The following is an 18,458-nucleotide window of genomic DNA, read 5'->3' on the forward strand; positions in this document are numbered from 1 at the left end:
TTCTTAGAAAGGCTTCCATTTTAGATACAGAAGTAAACTCAGTTCAGTGTCACAAATCAGACTTATTTGATAAGTGGGCTCTAATTTATTAAGAAAACCAAACATTTACTGTAATAGTTCAAGTGAGCAAAAGTTATTTCTCAAAGTACTGTACAACTATTAGTGTTCTTGTAAAATAAGTTGTGAGTAATGTTTAACTGTGCAACTGCAAGGATTAATCATATTTTTAAAATATTTTATAATGTTTAACAATTAGAAAAAAATCCAATACACAACAGAAAAGAAATGATGAGAAATCCAGAATTGTCAGAAAAAAAGATTATTTGAGAGAGAGCTGTTTATGTGCAGAATATATTTTTTTTTTAGCCATTTGGCACGACAAAGAACATTTGGCATCATTTTAGAGCTTGAAATATAAAAGTACTGCATTCTTATGTTGAGCCCTTTTTGTTTTGGAGGGATCTACATTTACTCAGATATGTACCTAAAGTTTCAAAACAAATGGAAATTGTCTGTTAAATGCTGATGGGCATTTCAAAATTGAGATGTCCATATTGGAAGCATGTTTAATCTCCAGTGCATTGAAAAACTCTCTTCATTGAAATAATGATCTACAGATTTTGAGGTTACATTTTTCATTGTAAATTTCTCTCTTTTTTTTATTCCTCTGAGTGGCCTCCATTTCCATATCTTAATCCATTTTCTTACTGCTTTAGACTTGACTTATTTGTACAGTGACCTGTTTGAATGAGAAGATCTTAAAAGACTGGTTTAAAATGCATCAACACTGACTGATCCTGTAAGAGTATCTGCAATATCTATTTCTCTGAGACCTGATTTTTGCACGGTTTTGAACATGGTCAAATGTGTGATTTGTTTCAGGAAGCCTGATACAGACAATGGTTTGTTTTGAGCGCATATAACCAATCTAAAAAGGAATACTGGGCTCAATCTTGCCGCCCATAAGATTTCAGTCTTACAAATATTTAGGCACATGTTTAAGTCCACTACACAGGTACCTGAGAGTCTACAGGATTGAGAGCTTGAAGGGGAAGATGAGATTAGAGACACTTTTCATGAATTTGAACTCCATGACTAGGTCCACTATCTGGTAAAAATAATTTGGTGTTTTTTTGGTCCACTATCTGGTAAAAAAATAATTTGGTCTTTTCTTTTATTAGAATAACAATGAAAACTGAAACCATTTAATATTTTTTCAGCATTCATTCCATCTATTGACTTGTATATTGGACAAGCTAATAGTACTAGGATGTTTTTAATGTCTTTGAACTAATACACTATTTAGAATGCTCCCAGTATTGTATTGGTGGGCTTGTTCTCTGTTTTCAGCTGCTTTTATTTATAACATATATATACTACTAGAAGGAGAATTTTCCTCACTAGCATGGCCTGTTAGCTTATTTGAAGCACACAGGACCTCTTTCATTTTGATTGCTTACCCCTAACTCCTTCTATGGATTTCTCTTGTGACTGAACATACTAGCTGGCTCCTAACACCCCCCCCTCCTATCTTTGTCTGTTCCACTTTTATTTTTTCTTGAGTAATCCTTTCCACTCTTAACACCACTTCTCTTTTCACAGTGTACCTTACCCCACTAATTCCTTTTCTTTTTCCATGCTCACTATAACATTCTCTTACCTTCACAAAAAAAATGTATTGCCCACCTCTCAGTCTCCTACTGCTCACTAGATGTGTTTTGGTTTTGCTGATAAACAACATCATTGAAAGTAAGAAAAAAACATCATTGACCATTGATAAGGTACCCCACTCTCCATGATGGGAAAAAAATAAAATAGGCTATCAAGATCCATGTACAACAAGCCAAAACAATATAATCTTCTTTGTAATTCATATCCTTTCTTTTATGTTTCTGTAAGTAACAGTCCATTGGAAGATATTTTACAACAACATTGAGGGCTGTACTCTAGTTTTTAAAGGAAAAGCCCACACTGAGATAAAAGGATTTGCCTAGTGGCATTCCACAAGGAGATATGAAATTGCAAAAAGTAAAAAATATAGAACACAAAGTGTTTCTGTCCCAAAATGCATTTGAATGATATTATAAAACCTTTCACATTAATGAAGAAAAATATGTTGTGCCTTTATTTTATATATTTGTGCTCTAATTTACAATTTGCATGGATTTTTTTTAAATAAAAAAGGCAGATTTTTCTTTTTTTAGGAAAAGCTGTATTTTATAAGAAAAATGGAAATCTGGTTTTTATTTTTGACTAACCAGAATTTTTTGTATCCACCTTCCTCTCTTATTTGCACATCCATCATACAAAACTAAAATTGCTGACACATCCGTCTCTTGCAAAGGACATGTGAATTTATTTCTTCTTGAATTTAAATAAACTTCAATTTTTATAACTTTCAAAATAATTATAAACTGTAAGACAAAGGAAGTAAAATGACAAGCATTTATTTTTGCAACCTTGAACTATGTAACCATTTTTTGTACTCTGAATTTTACTTTTCTTTTTCTTTTGAGGTACAAGTAAAAAAAACTTAAATGAGCATTGGTGTATGCTCTCCATGGGCTAAACGAATCAGGCTCTAAACTTTTATCTGGATCTATGGAGCTTGGATATAAATTGAAAAGATCACAGCTATGGGGAGAAGACCTATACTGTAAAGGCCTTTCTGCATAGATTATGAACATCATAACTCAATAATTTTTTTCAAAACTATAGTTATAATTGGACCCAATGGGGGTCTCCCTCTTTGATCAGATCACAGTAACTGTGACTTTACACTGGAAAATGTCACTACTGTGAAGGTTTATCACCTGTAGAGCTGGTCTTTTCTCTGATGCCATGTTCAGTTCTCATTAGCATTATTCAAAGTTTAGTTGTTAATTAGGTTGACACTTCAATTACAATCATCATCTACAAGAACAGTCATGACTGCTTGCATAAAGAAACAAAAAGATATTCATTCTTGCATACATTTATAAAAGAATGAAGCCTGTTTTAGTGATTCCTTATGCTTTTAGGGGTAACATAATATTTTGTTTAAAGAATATCTCAAAAAAATTTGCTTTGAATAGTATCTGATAACTTGAGTATTATTTCATTAGACATTTTGCGACAAAAAAATACAGATTTATCAATTGGTCCTTTAAAAAAAATACTGGCCTTTTTACCATAATGTTACTCTTGTGCTTCAGATATCTACAAACAGTGCTTGTTATTTACCATACGAATCAGGATTGCTTGCCTTTAGAAAACTCAGATATTAAAAGGCTTCCACCCAGGTCCGGGTTTGGCATTGTGGGGACTGCGACTTGCAGGTTCCTTCGAGTTACAGCCAGGTAGAGGAGTGCCTGCAGGTTGAACGGTGCCTCCTGGCGGTCTCTCTCAGGGAACTGGCAAGAGAGATACAGGAGGAGGTGGCAAGGCTCCAGGGCATCCTCCGCTGTGAGGAGTTCATCAGTTCAATGCTGGAGGAGACCTCCGGGACACTGGAGGAATTAGTGCCAGAGGCGGCACTAGAGAAGGGAGAGGACAGGGACTCCCAGGAACTTGGAAGCTGGAGGCTTGTGACCTCTGGCTGCAAGCAGAAATCTTCATCTCCACATGCAGCAGTTCATCTGGAGAACACTTATGGAGCCCTAGCAACAGGGAAGGGAAAGGACCCAGGCAGGAGCAGGTGCATCCTGCAGATCAATGTCTAGCTGCGCGAGTGGTGTCGTCATCAGGGCTTTGGCTTCTTGGACCATGGGATGGTGTCCCAAGAAGAAGGATTGCTGGGAAGAGATGGGATCCATCTGACAAAGAGAGGGAACAGCATCTTTGCAGACAGGCTCGTTAAGGTAGTGTTCTAAACAAGGCTGTCTAGGGGATGGAGACCAAATCCCTGAGGTAAGTGGGGAAGTCAGTGACTTGCAGGTAGAGCAAGCAGGAGGGGGCCCCAGGGGAGGTGTTGTCATTCTTCCTTGAGAAGACGTCAAGAAATTAGGGCAATCGACTAGTTACCTTAGGTGCCTGTACACAAATGCATGGAGCCTGGGAAACAAGCTGGAAGAATTGGAAGTCCTTGCACAGCCATAGAATTATGGCATGATTTCAGTAACAGAAACTTGGTGGGACAGCTTGAATGACTGGAGCACTGTCATGTATGGGTAAAAAACTGTTACAGAAGAACAGGCAGGGGAGGAGAGGAGGAGGAGTTGCACTTTATGTCATATGATTGCACAGAGCTCCAGTATGAAACTGGAGACAGTTTGAGTGTCTCTGGATTAGGGTCAGAGGACAGAGCAACAAGGGTGATGGTGGATGTCTGCTGTAGATCAGCAGATCAGGAGGAAGGGGTGGATGATTCTCTTTTCAGACAGCTGGTGGAAGTTGCCTAATCACAGGCCATGGTTCTCATGGGGGACTTCAATCACCTTGACATCTGCTGGGAGGGCAATACATCAGTGAGCAAAAAATCCAGGAAGTTTTGGAGAGTATTGGGGACAAGTTCCTCATGCAAGTGCTGGAGCAGCCAATTAGAGGTTGTGCTCTTCTTGACCTGCTGCTCACAAATGGAAGAATTGGTGGGGAATGTAGTAGTGGATGGCAACTTGGGTAGCAGTGACCACGAGATGATTAAGTTCAGGATCCTGAGGAAAGGAAGGATGAAGAACAGCAAATTAAGGACCCTGGACTTCAGAAAAAGAGACATTGACTCACTCAGGGAACTCATGGGCAGGATCCCCTTGGGAAGCCATTCTGCTGGAGAGCGGAGTCCAGGAGAGCTAGCTCTACTTTGAAGAAGCCTTACAGGAGGAATCAGGAACAAACCATCCTGATGTGCAAGAAGACTAGCAAGTATGGCCAAAGACCAACTTGGCTTAGCAGGGCACGCTTCAGTAAACTAAATCACAAAAAGGAAGCTTATAAGAAGTGGAAACCCGGACAAACAACTAGGGAGGAGTATAAAAGTATTGCTCAGGAATGCAGGGATGATGTCGGGAAGGTCAAAGCACAATTGGAGTTGCAGCTAGCAAGGAATGTAAAGGGTAACATGAAGGGTTTCTGCAAGAGTCAGTACCAAGAGAAAGATCAGGGAAAGCTCAGGCCCCTTACTGAATGGGGGAGGCAGCCTAGTGACAGAGGGTGCAGAAACAGCTGAAGTACTCAGTGCCTTTTTCACCTCAGTCTTCACAGGCAAGGTCAGCTCCCAGACTACTACACCTGGCTTCACAGTTTGGGAAGGAGGTGAGCCGCCAACAGTGGTGAAAGAACAGGTGAGGGACTATTTAGATAAGATGGACATATGCAAGTCCATGAGGCCGGCTGGGATGCACTCTAGGGCTGCATTCAGATGAGCGAGCACGTGCTTGTTGCAGCATCTCAGAACAGTTTGAGACTCCGCAAGAGGCACACTGGGAATGAAAAAATGTTCCCTGTGCTGCATGTTTGCAGTGCAGACTCTAATTTTGATACTGGGAAGTCCTGGTATTAAAAAAAAAAATGCTGAAAAAAAGAAAAAAGTGGCACAGGACAAGCTCCTAGAGTGTGCCCTAAGGTAACCAGAGGCTAGGTCCTCCAGAGAGATCCTCTGGCACCCAGCCCAGAGCATTTCTATGCCTGTTGCCTTCCCCTGCTACTTCAGCGTGCTGTGGAAAATAGCAGGGCAAGGCTGAAGCAGTGCCTCGGACCCAGGTTCTGTCCCCGGCAAGTGGGGACATGGAGGTGAGGGGCACTCTGTGTGGTGGAACTGTGTGGGTGGAGGGAACTGCTCAGGAGGGGTAGGTCTTCTACCCATCCCCCGGCACGGTGCACAGCCCCCCCCCAGCAGAGGCAAGGGCTGTCAGGGTTCTCAGGGTTCACTACTGGCAGAGCCCCGCTGCACGGTGCACAGGCCATCCCCCCTCCCCCCCAGCCCCAGGGATGGGATGGGACCTGCTGGCAGGGGCTGCAGTCCTGGTCCCAGAAACCACTTGGATGTGTGGTGTAATGGGCTGGAGGGCAGTGTGGAGGCAGCAGGAGAGATGTGTGTGAGAGAGAAAGAGATGGGGTTTGGGGGTGGGGGAGTGCTCTGGGTAGGAGAGGCTGCTAGAACCAGACTTAGAGCTCCCCCCCGCCCTGCTAGAGCAGCTTATGCAGGGGGAGGGGCTGCAGTCCTGGTCCCAGAAACCACTTGGATGTGTGGTGTAATGGGCTGGAGGGCAGTGTGGAGGCAGCAGGAGAGATGTGTGTGAGAGAGAAAGAGATGGGGTTTGGGGGTGGGGGAGTGCTCTGGGTAGGAGAGGCTGCTAGAACCAGACTTAGAGCTCCCCCCCGCCCTGCTAGAGCAGCTTATGCAGGGGGAGGCCAGCCTGGAAGGGGAGGGGCTTGCCCAGCCCAGTCCCTGAGCCCTAGTCAAGAGCTTCCTAGGAAGTGCATGGGGATCGCTGGAGCCTGGGCACAGGCACAGGGAGGAGAACAGCAAGGGCTGGCACTGCTGAGAGCCACAAAGCAGGTGGAACAGCTGCAGCTGTACTCGTATCCTGATGCTGGGACGGAGGTCCTGCCAGGAGGGAGCTAGCTGGGGAGCAGGCAAGGGCTGTGGGTCAGGAGTGAGGAGCACTGGTGAGGTTGTGGGTTGAAAGTGAAGGGCAGGGGCAGGGAACTGGCATATCAATGCTGCTCAGTGCCCCACATTCTGGTGAGTGAAGGAGGTAGGGTCAGCTCTGATTTTTCTATGATAAAAAAACTAAAAGCAAATGTTGAAGTGTATAGAGATTTAGAATTCATTTATTCTGATGATAGAATCACTGGTAGGCTTCCACACTGCTTTAAAATTGTAAATATATCAATAAAACATTGCCCAACAGATCTCTCTATAGTGGCATTTCACTTCTATTTGCAGAAGAACATGGATTTGAGGTTTTTTAATGAGAGAATTTGGAGGTTTTAATCAGAAAATTTGCAGGTTTTAAACAGGGAACACCAGGATCTCTGCTATTGAGGCAAGTGATGAGACACGAGCGGAGGAGCCTGACCAGGGCCAGCACCAAGAACCCAGCTGGAGGACAGATGAGGTGGATGACCTTGCCATTTGGGGTCAAGAGGACATGCTTTGGCAGTTCAAAACAGGCCACTGCAACGAGCAAATCTTCTGGGTGGTAGCTGCCCAGATGACAGAGCAGGAGCACCAGAAAATGTGACAGTAGTGCACGAAGGCCAACTGTGCAACCATGGCCCACTGGCAGCTGGCCCAGAGGTGCAGGCAGCTCTGCTGCACTGCCCATACCAGAGCCCAGGCAGCCGTGCTGTCCCCGTCTCAGTCTGGCAGCCATGCAACCGTAAAGACACAGGTCCAAGAGGGTGTATGCTGTCACAGGCGGCAGCAGTTCACTGCCAGACTGCTGCAGTGGGTATAGGATACAGGGGCCACTCTAGGTTAGGGCTGCTTCAACAGTCCAGCTGGCACAAGGGGCCAGATACCAACTGACTGGGCCTCAGAAGCTCCTGAGGGTAAGTAGCCCTGAGCTGCCCTCCAGGGCAGCTTTTTATACTGCAGTCTCTAGCTCCCCCTGGCTGAAAATCCAGGAGGAGCTGGGCAGGGTCAGTTTGCCCCAAGTGGCACAAATTGCCCCAAACCAAAGTGGATGTTCAGGCACGTGTGCTGAGGCGGAAATCTCTGGCACAAATTTGTGCTGCTCCTATTTGAGCTGCTGCAAGCACACGTGCCTGCATGTGTGGACACACCTTAGAGTGCTGAGGGAGTTGGATGATGTGATTGTAGAGCTTCTCGCCATCATCTTTGAAAACTCATGGCGATAGGGAGAAGTCCTGGATGATTGGAAAAGTGCCCATCTTTAAGAAAGTGCCCATCTTTAAGAAAGGTGAAAAGGAGGATCCAGGGAACTACAGACCGGTCAGCCTCACCTCAGTCCCTGGAAAAATCATGGAGCAGATCCTCAAGGAGTCCATTTCTACACACTTGGAGGACAAGATAATTAGGAACAGTGAGCCTGGATTTACCAAGGGCAAGTCATGCCTGACCAACCTGATTGTCTTTTATGATGGGATGAGTGGCTCTGTGGCTGCGAGGAGACCAGTAGATGTGGTGTACCTTGATTTTAGCAAGGCTTTTGATATGGTCTCCCACAACATCGTCACAGGCAACCTAAGGATATACAGACTGGATGAATGGTCTGTAAGGTGGATGGAAAACTGGCACAAGTATCGGGCTAAGGGGGAAGTAATCAATGGCTCAATGTCTAGTTAGCAGCTGGTATCAAGTGGAATGCCCCAGGGGTCAGTCTTGGGGCTGGTTTTGTTCAATATTTAGATCTATGACCTGGAAGATGGCATAGAGTGCACCCTCAGCAAGTTTACAGATGACACCAAACTGGGGGTGAGGGAGTAGTAGATATGCTGGAGGATAGGGCTAGGATTTAGAGTGACCTAGACATGGAGTTTTCAACCATTTTTAATAACTGTACCCCTGGTGGCTGGATGCAGGGGGCTAGGGGGCAAGCAGCACTAGTATGGGGTGGTGGGTGGCAGCGGCAGCTGCTGTGTGCAGGCTTCCTCCTCCACATCCAGCCGTCCCCCACAGCCCTGCACCTGGGAGGTGGTGGCGCGGGGTGGCCCATTCCCGCCCGCGTGTACCCCATAGGGCCTTCCCAAGTGACATCCCCTGATCTAGACAAATAGGAGGGTTGAGCCAAAAGATATCTCGTGTGGTTCAACAAGGACAAGTGCAAAGCTCTGCATTTAGGGCGAAACAATCCCATACACCAGTACAGACTAGGGGCTGGCTGGCTGGACAGCAGCTCTGTAGAAAAGAACTTGGGGATTACAGTGGACAATAAGCAGAATATGAACCAACAGTGTGCCCTTGTTGCCAAAAAAGCTAATGGCATACTGGGCTGCATTTGTAGGAGTGTTGCTGGCAGGTCAAGGGAAGTGACTCTTCCCCTCTATTCAGCACTGGTGAAGCCAGATGTGGAGTACTGTGTTCAGTTTTGGGCCCCCCACTACAGAAAAGATGCAAACAAATTGGAGAGAGTCCAGTGGAGGGCAGCGACAATGTTGAGGGGACTGGGGTACATTACTTAGGAGGACAGCCTGAGGAAACTGGGCTTATTTAGTCTACAGAAGAGAAGAATGAGAGAGGATTTAATAACAGCCATAAAACTACCTGAAGAGGGGTTCAAAGGAGGATATAGCTAAACTGTTCTCAGTGGAGCAATGGTTTCAAGTTGCAGTAAGGGAAGTTTAGGTTAAATATAAGGGAAAACTTTCTCACTAGGAGGGTAGTAAAACATTGAAAGAGGTTACCCAGAGAGGCTGTAGACTCTACATCCTTCGAGGTTTTTCAAAGCCATGGCTCGGATGTTCCAGTTGGGGCTGGTCCTGCCTTGAGAAGGGTTGGACTAGGTCCCTTCAAACCTTAATTTTCTACAATTCTATGATTCTAAAATAAAGATGGTGTCTTTCTTACCATAGGTGCCTCATTCTTTCCTATAAGGGTGGGTTTTTCTATTCATATGTCTTATTGCTTGGGACAATTCTGAAGATTGTGTTAATATAAAATTTACACAGGCCTTCTTCAGCTGGTAAACAGTGGTGGCAACTGCTCACAGGATGTATAAAAATGATGTACACTAATAACCTGACATAAAAAACCCTTAAAATTGAGTGGTAAGTGAGCATTAAATGCCCTTTAAAATAACCCTTTACAGTATAAATGAAAAATGCCTAACTGGCTTCATCATAGACAAGTAGACACATGTTAGCATCGCAAAAATGTGCAGAAAAGTTGCTCACAAGCAGTTTACTGTAAAATAATTAAAGCTTATTTATGTCAAGAGGCCTTGGGAAAAAAGAGAGCATAAACCAATTTGCATTAGCACTTTACCATCATCCCCTGCTTTCATTTCAATTAACAGACCAGCAGGTGCTTTTTGCAGTTAGAAAGATAAGCTATCAAGGAAGAGGATGAATTTTTGGCTGACCTGTAGACACTGTGGTTTGCCTGCTGATTGGGTTCATGCCTCGCTGTACCAATTTCTAAGGTGTTAATTTAACTGTTCCTTTCTGTCATGCAGGTCTCGGCCTTGAAAAATAAACTGAAGAAGCAGTCTACAGCAACGGGTGATGGAGTAGCTAGGGCCTTTCTTAGGGCGCAGGCAGTGCTGTTTGGATCCTACAGAGATGCACTAAGATACAAACCTGTAAGCTTCTTATTTTATCTTGTTTCTTTGATTCATCACAGCAAAAACTTATAGTCTCTAAAAATAAGCTTAAATGTGTAGTCTTAAGGGTTTTCAACAAACCCACAAACTTTATAAGATGGGTATATAGGTGCCTTTGCCTTTCATACCTTGAAGGCTTGAATAATCTGTTTTATGTAACCACAGGTATTTGTTCATGGGCAAACTGCTTTTGTATTTGCATCGCTCTTTACAACTAAAATTTGACTGATGGTTAAACTCCCTCCTCCCCCCCTAGTACTTTTATGCTTCATTTCTGCCTAATGGACTAGAGGAGTTAATGTTAGGGAAGAGGCTGGTACACCTCTGAAGGCTAGTATCCACCTAGTGGAACTATTTAGGTTTAACAGGTAAATGTATCCAGTGCGTCTGTGACCTGTGATACATCCTCCTTTTGTTTGATTAACGGGGCTGAAAGTCTGTCCTGGCAGAGTTCAAAATGAAAGTTTCTGAAGTTCAGATAGAACTTAATAGGCTAAAAGTATGCATGAATATTGGTCCTTTCAGACTTGTTAATACCACAGTGCAGATGCTTCCCTGTTGGTGAGGGTGGAGGTTAATATTTATCAAAAGCCACTGCTTTTATACCTGCACTTAGATGTATGGACTAGATTTGTAAAATAATTTGCTCCAGAATATTTATCTTGAGACACCATTAGTGATTTGTTGTTGCCTGGGTTTCTCTGGCATTATCCAAATCCAATCTTTTTGCAATTTTTGTCTATGTTCAGATTTCCTGATCATCTGAATTCTGCTCTGGTTAACACAGTTGTCAGTTATTTTACATTGGATCTTATGGTGATAATAAATCAATAAATCTTAGATTTTCTTTTTTATTTCTAGATGAGAGTCTGATGGGAAGATAGGATAGACTTTCTCGTTGATTTGTGAGGCTTGTTCTTGGAAAAAAATATTTGTGAAATGCAGTGATGAGTGCCTCCGTGCAGTTCAAACATCTTTTATATAGGCTGCCTTTTGGCTGTTGATATTTCATGTACTTGCCTGTAACTGTCTCTGAATGGTGGGAGTTTTTATTTAGATGAAGGGCAACCGATTCAATTCAGTCCATATAAGACTAAAATAATGTTAATAGAAGGAGATAGGAAGTGACATATGGCATATTTTCAGTAGGTGACATAGGGCAGTTATGCAATTGAGGAATCATAATAGAGTTACAGTTTGCATGAGAATCTAGTTACATTAGCTTTCCACAATGGTTATGGCCAGTTTCAAGATGTGTAGAGTCCATGGCAGGAATTGTGGCAGCATTTCAAAACTTAATCACCTTCATTTTCCTGAAAAGCTTTCCCCATTGCAGCCACCTCCAAATAGATTGTTGTAATTTGTTCCAAGTGATTTCACAGAGTCTGTTTGGAAGCTACAATAATCGCAGAATTGAATTTTCTTGATATAAGGGTGAGGGGCTCTTCAGAGCCAACTCTTTGCAATCTGCCTTGGCTGCTGGTAAGCCAACAAGTTCAATGAAGTGTCTTAGACCCTTGATATACATTACATTGTATACACTTGATATACATATCAAGTGTCTTAGGCCCTTAATACAAACAACGAAACATACAGGCTGTTTTAGCATGACAAACAGTAAGCATCCACATGTTCATCCTGTGGATCACGCTAAAAAAAGGGGCTGATGACAAAAATGGTGGATCTACTACAATAAACAACAATAAACTTTTGTTGCAGAAAGCTTTTCCACCATAAATTTAATGCATATACTGGTCTCTCCAACCCTCAGTATCCAACAATGCTCCACTCTCCCTTCTTCCTTCCAAGGGTGCGAGACAGAAGGAGAATGACTGTCACCCTGATAGCATGCCCAGCTGGTGAGCTGGTAGGGAGCCTTGTTGGCAGCTCTATCATCCATTGCTGCTGGGGATGCAGTGATAGCAGAGGCTGATCAATCAGCCCTTGCCAGCTGATGCTCTAGCAGAGGTAGCAACATTGCTGCCCTAGAGCACCAGCAGTTGTCAGTATTGTAGTGGCAGTGAGGGTAGTGGGAGTACACTTACAGTACTGGGACTAAAATAGTTTAAAGTTCCTGGTGCTTCAAAGAGCAGTAGAAGTAGCAGTTGTTGCTAGAGCACAGTGGTGCTTTGGTAGCAGTGGTGGCTGTAGCTACAGTAAGGTTTAATTGGATGGCAGAGACCATGACTGTTGCTGCTGGCAGCTAGGGTGAACCGGCTACAATGATGGCAGGGGCTCATAGGGTGGTGTGTGCTGACCAATCAGCTGTTTCCCATATGAGTGGCTTGTAGGCAGCCCCATCAGTTGTTACAGCAGCAACAGCTGACTGGGCAAATCCACCATTGAGCTTGTCCATTGACTGATGGGCTTCCCTGGAGTGGGGTGGGGCATAGGGCTAAAGAACAGCTCTCTAACCCACTGAATGGAGACCGTACCTTTGTGGTGACTCTGTTGCACTCCGGTCAGTGAGTTGTGCATGTGTGCACTTCCCTTGCAAAGAAAGATATTTTTTTCTGTATTTTCTTAGTTGGTGTAATAAAAAGCATCATCTCTGAATCAAGAATTCTAGAGTTTTGCACTTCCATTTATCAGGTTTTTGTAATGCTACAATCATTGTAGCACTACAAAAATGTGCCTCTGGTGCCTTAATCTACACCTGGTACATATGAGCAGGACAATATTGCTGAGGCTGCATGGGCAGAAATGTCCTCATCTTCTAACCTGAATTTCAATCTGGGGCTGAGCAGACAGGTCCTTTTTGGTTCAAATGTCAATGGCATCTTTAGGATTCCTAATGGGTGTCTCCCTGTTCAGATCAGTTCCTCTTTAAAAAAAAATGCATGCACACATTCACGCACTCTTCTTTCACTGGATCAGTAATAAAAATCACCATTTGTCAGCAGTTGTTACATTCATTTCTGAGATGATAAAATTTTTCATTTTGCTGAGAATAGCATGTAACAGTGTGGAATTTCTGTTAGCAAATATTTCCATAGTGACCTCTGGATTAGCTTGTCTTTTCTGGATTATTTTCTTTTACATTTTGTCTACTCTTTTGTCTGTTTTAACTGCTTTGGTCATATATAAAAGAAAATATTTGTGATTCACTATGGGCAGCTGGTATATTTAGGGTGTATCATTTTAGAATTCCTCTGGAGATAGCAACCTGCTGGTGAATGTCATCCTGTCTCAGATTGTCATAGGCCAGTCAAAAAATAAGAAATAAAATTCAGAAAAGATTACTGTATCTAAAATGTAATAACGATCTCAAATATCATATCCTGTTCATACTAATTTGGTGTACTTGTACATCCAGAAGCTAGTGTTTCTCCACATTTTTATAGATATATCTGACCTGTATATGTTGTAAAATAAAATGCTGTCCACACCATCTTTTGTCAAATTACTATGTTATATTTTCAAAGATTCTAATTTACATACCATATTTACCCAAATCCAAGACAACTCCAAATTTAAGACAGCTCCCCAATAATTAGATTCTACACAAGGAAAATGTATACGCTTGTTATAATTTGCCATGTATAGACTCTAATTACTGGAGGGTTGTCTTAAATTCATCCCACACCATTGCTGCAAGAGGGCAAGCAGAAGCAGGAAGGAAGATGTGTGGTGTCAGGCATGAAAGCAGTCAAGCAGCCTCTTGGCCTCCCCTGCTGCATACTCCCTCTCTTCAGGTGCTTGTGCCTCCCAGCTCCTGTGCCCTCTGGTGCCTGCCCCCTTCTGCCATTTGCCCCTCTACCCTCTATGGCTGCTTACACTGAGTTATGGCTGCAGCTCCAGCTCTGGCCCAGGGCATGAAGCATGTGCTGGCTCCCCAGCCTGGCCTAGGGCTAGTGATGGGGCTTGAGCTACCACCACTGCAGCCACTGTTGCTGGGCTGGGCAGAGGCTGGAGCTGGAGCTTCCATACCCACCTTGTACTCAAATCCAAGATGAGGGGGGAAAAACCTTGTCTTGTATTTGAGTAAATACAGTTATTTGTATCATGATGGCAGTCTTTTATCTCAGTGTTACCAGGTTGGATTTGACCCACATTAATAGTGGTAAAGTAGGGTTGTGTGACCCAACAGTTTTTCAAAGACCATGAAGTGACTTGGTCTCAGTTCTCCCTTTTGTGAACATATATTACATTACACAAAATCAAAATTCAGGTGGCACTAATTGGCATTCTCAGAAGAGAATTGTCCCAAACTGAACGGGTATAGAACCTCTTCCTTCAGATTCTACAGTAATGGGTTATAAAGCAATCATGAAGTATAATCTCTCTTCATTTTGGCTTCACATAATATTTCATCTTGGAAATATAAAAAGATAACTTTAAAAAGATTCACTGCATAATTTTGAAATAATTATGTTATAAATAAAATAATCACATTTTTAGACCCTGTGTTGGTTATGTGGAATCTTTTTTTTTTTTTTTTTTTTTTTTAAGAATTACAAAATAGTTGTGTTAGAGTACACTTTTAAATTGGGGATGCTATTGCTTGCTTCTCAGTCAATAGCATTATTTAGAGTGGTAAAGTTTTCCCAATAACATTGTGTTTTGAATGAGTTCAGTCTGAAACATGGAACAAGTGTTATTAACATTAACACTGAATGAAAGGACATCGTTGGTAGTGTCTGCACACATCCAACACTTCTTTTCACACCACACATTGTTTATCACACTAAATTCTTGTTCCATGGTACTAGTTGCTTCTGGTAAGCATTTGCTCCAAGTTGGAGAAAATTCTCCTTGGTACAGTAATATGTTGTGACCAAAAGCTTGTAGTCATTACAGAAAATTGGAAAATTTAAAAAATAATTGGGTAGAAAATTTGGACTGTTGCATAATAGACAGGATATGTATTTACTTGAGAAGCAAAGGAAGAATAAGTGGGTTCTTTATTTGAAGAATAATCATAAGAAATACAGAAAGGGAGCAGAAAGAATTCACTGCTCTCCTTTTGCAGCAAAGAAATAATATAAAACACTTGGGTAGTTCCCAGTGCAGAAGGGTTATTTTAGTAATGTTCATCAGACTGATATATTCTCACTCCCTTAAATGGTACAACTGTGAAATTTAAGATTATTTTCTACCCTTTACAAATATTTTACTTTTTTGTTGTGTTTCCAGAATTCTGATAGTGCGGAGGAGAAGAAAATAATAAAACAGATTAAATTTCCTTTATTTCTTTGCAATTTCATAAATGACTATGAAAATAGTTAATGTAATGAAAACTAAGCTTCTTCAATAGGTCACTGGACTATGTTCGCTTTGTATGTAACTCCTGTACAAACTGAAATAAAATTAATTCTGACATTTTGGGGCAAACTCCATGCTATAAAACTGATTTAACTAGCTCAGAGAGGATCTCTTGAAAAGGTAATTTTCCAGCAGTCTAAAGCTGTATAAAGGCAATTTGGGTGTTTCCCCTTTCAGTTGCCAAGAAAAGAGCCATGGCAGCTATAAAGGAAGGTGGCTATAATGTCACTGTGCCACACCAATCCTCAACTGCTGTTTGGCCCGCCGGGCTGTTTGCAGTTGTTGGGAACTAGAATAGCCCTTAGTTTGCTTTAACTCAGCCTAGATTTCCATCCCTGCTGAGACATCAGGGAATTTCAAGGGTGAGTTTTAAGCCACCTGTGCTGGCATACAAACCCATTTCAGAACAGCTGCAACCCAGGATTAGCCCTCTTCTCAGTCTTCCTTTTCAGATTTTAGGCATTGTAACATCTGAGCCTTTACCAGTGAGTAATGTAACACAGCGATCCCAATTTTGCAACCATATAAAGAGGATGCATAATGTAAATTAAAATGTAATTTACACATCAGTTGCAAAAATTATATTAGTATAAGTATCATTTTTTAGACCGTTCAATTATATTGGTACAATAAGTATCATTTTTTTAATACTGTTACATTCATTTTGTACATCACCCAGATCTTACCTAAAACAATTTTGTAGTACCCATTCATTTGCATTTGCATTTGCTGTGCATTTGAAGTTATTGTTGCACCAGCACCAAGTTTGGCTTATGAGATTTCTATAAAAATAACATCCATTCATTAGGCCAAAAGCAAAGATACATTGCCTTAGAGCTTCAAGTTATCTTCTCAGCAGTACTAGCTTCTTGGTATAGGCTGAGAGCATCTACTCCTAGGACTAGTTTTTGTTCTAAATGTCCTAAGTTTTCACGAGTGATGTCACAAGCTTATCATAGCGTAAAGCTTTGCTTGGGTTAATTCCCTTGCTGTTTTAATGGTAAGCATTTCTTCCCCTAACAGGGAGGTAACTTCAATATCTTTTTCTTTTGCACAACTTAATCTTTGTTGGCTAACTTTTTTGAAGGAAAGCCAAAACTTTTAGGGTAGAAAATAAATCACATCTGTTGTTTATATTCTTTAAACTTCTAATGAGATATGTTTTTGAGGAAGATGATTTATTTTTTCATTGTATGTAAAATAGATTTTTTTTCTCCCCACTTTATCATGATGAATTACATTTTTATCACACCAGTGTTTACTTTTCGCCAACATTTTTCACAAATTAGCAAGCAGTTTTTCTTCTTTACTTATTTTCTTGATGATGTCAAGTTTTGTCCTTAACGTACACATAACTCTACCCCCATTCATTTCAAGCATTCACCCTTTTCTTTGCAAGAATCAGTCTGTTTTCTTATCCACTTTTCCTGTTCTGGACACAGTTTAGAGTAAGCATGCCAGATTGGGCAAGAAGTTTCTATACCATGAGGTAGCTTATTTAGCTGACTGGTGTTAGGGTCTGTTTAATAATAAAGATTGGCGGTCTTTAATTTTATGTGCAGGATTTCACCAGTGGAATGTGTAGCCCTCCTTTCTTCTAAGGCAGGGGTTCTCAACCCTTGGGCCATATCTGTCCACCGGCACTGAGTCATCCAGCCCATGGAACTTCGCATGGGCCCGTGGGAAACCCTACAAGCCAGGACCATGCATGCTAGATTGGGCATGCAGTGTGGTACAGGACCTGATCCTGATGTGTGGGGCCAGGCAGGTGTGGCACAGGGCCCCAGAGTCTGATCCCAGTATGTGGGACTAGAAAGGGGCAACACGCGTTTCTAGAGCCCATTCCCAGCAGGCGGAGGTGGCATGGGGCCCTAGAGCCTGATCCTGGTACATGGAGTTCAATCCAGCCTGCAGACCAGCCCCAGGCCACTCATCTAGTCCAGGGGCCAAAAGGTTGAGTGCTGCTGTTTTGGGCACTCTGTAGGTGTCAGCAGTCAGGCTTTTTGGTTAGACCTGGTATGGTATACACATTCACTTTTTTGGTGCAGCAGAAGTATGTGTTTATTGTTTGTTTTAATTAATGTTTCCAAAATTACCTATTATACTTTTGAGGGCAGGCGTCCTTTGCAGTGGAAGGTGATTTATCTTTTCTCTCAAAATTTAAGCATGAGATTAATAAAGGACACAGTTTAAGGCCCTCGTGGAGAAAAATAAATTAGATTCAGGAATAGCTCGTAAGATGGTACTGCTATGCATGGTGCCACCCTACCATCCAAGTAGGAATTGTAGCTTGAGCATTATACTAAGGGTTATCACTGGCTACAGATCTTGGTCTGGTAGGGTCTTCAATAGAGTTGATCTGTGACTAGTGTGGGTAGCAGGCCTTTTAGATTTTGCATTAGGTCAGTACAGTAGCTAGAGACCATTAAACTCAACCATTTGTTTGTAAATCTTATTGAGACCTGTCCAAGTAGGGACAGCAATAAAGCTGTCTTTTCTTCTTAGTTGTTATCTATTTCTATAACTGCTACGATGTTATTTTAATGTCAGAAACTATTATTTTCTTCTGATAATATTAATTATCTTACCGTCTTTAAACACTTGGTGTTTGTTTAATGATACAGAGTTGAGCTGACCCCATGCTCTCATAATGTAACCAAGATAGAGGTACTATACATCAAACCTGAATTAAATATGTTAGAGAGGCCTTATATTAACAATACATAATGTCTGTTACAAATGTAACTTCTTTTTAGATAAAGGAAATCGAGTGCAATACATCTAAAGTAAGGAATTGAAATGTGTATTTATTGTTCTGAATACATATTTTCAGATTTAGAAGGCAAAATATTACTGCTAATCTAGATTGATTTTACTTTTAATAAGTCACAGTTTTAGTTTAATGTTTCATGTTTAACTCAGGTATTCTGAGTGTGTAGAAATAAATTACTTAAAATGTGAATGCAGCTTATAGAACAGATTCCTGCT

The 18,458-nt window shown here is 41.9% G+C and overlaps 1 protein-coding gene across 1 annotated transcript in view; it reads left to right on the forward strand.

Annotated features, from left to right (window-relative positions):
• DENND1B (DENN domain containing 1B) overlaps window positions 1–18,458 on the forward strand; it is a gene marked incomplete at its 5' end in the record, with an annotated part of 194,116 nt that overhangs the window by 122,749 nt on the left and 52,909 nt on the right. The window contains one exon of the mRNA XM_006036702.3: window positions 10,059–10,184. Coding sequence (XP_006036764.1) covers window positions 10,059–10,184 — 126 coding nt within the window. The remainder of the gene's footprint in view (window positions 1–10,058; window positions 10,185–18,458) is intronic.

Source organism: Alligator sinensis, unplaced genomic scaffold (genome assembly GCF_000455745.1).
Source record: "Alligator sinensis unplaced genomic scaffold, ASM45574v1 scaffold1621_1, whole genome shotgun sequence".
Lineage (NCBI taxonomy): Eukaryota > Metazoa > Chordata > Crocodylia > Alligatoridae > Alligator > Alligator sinensis.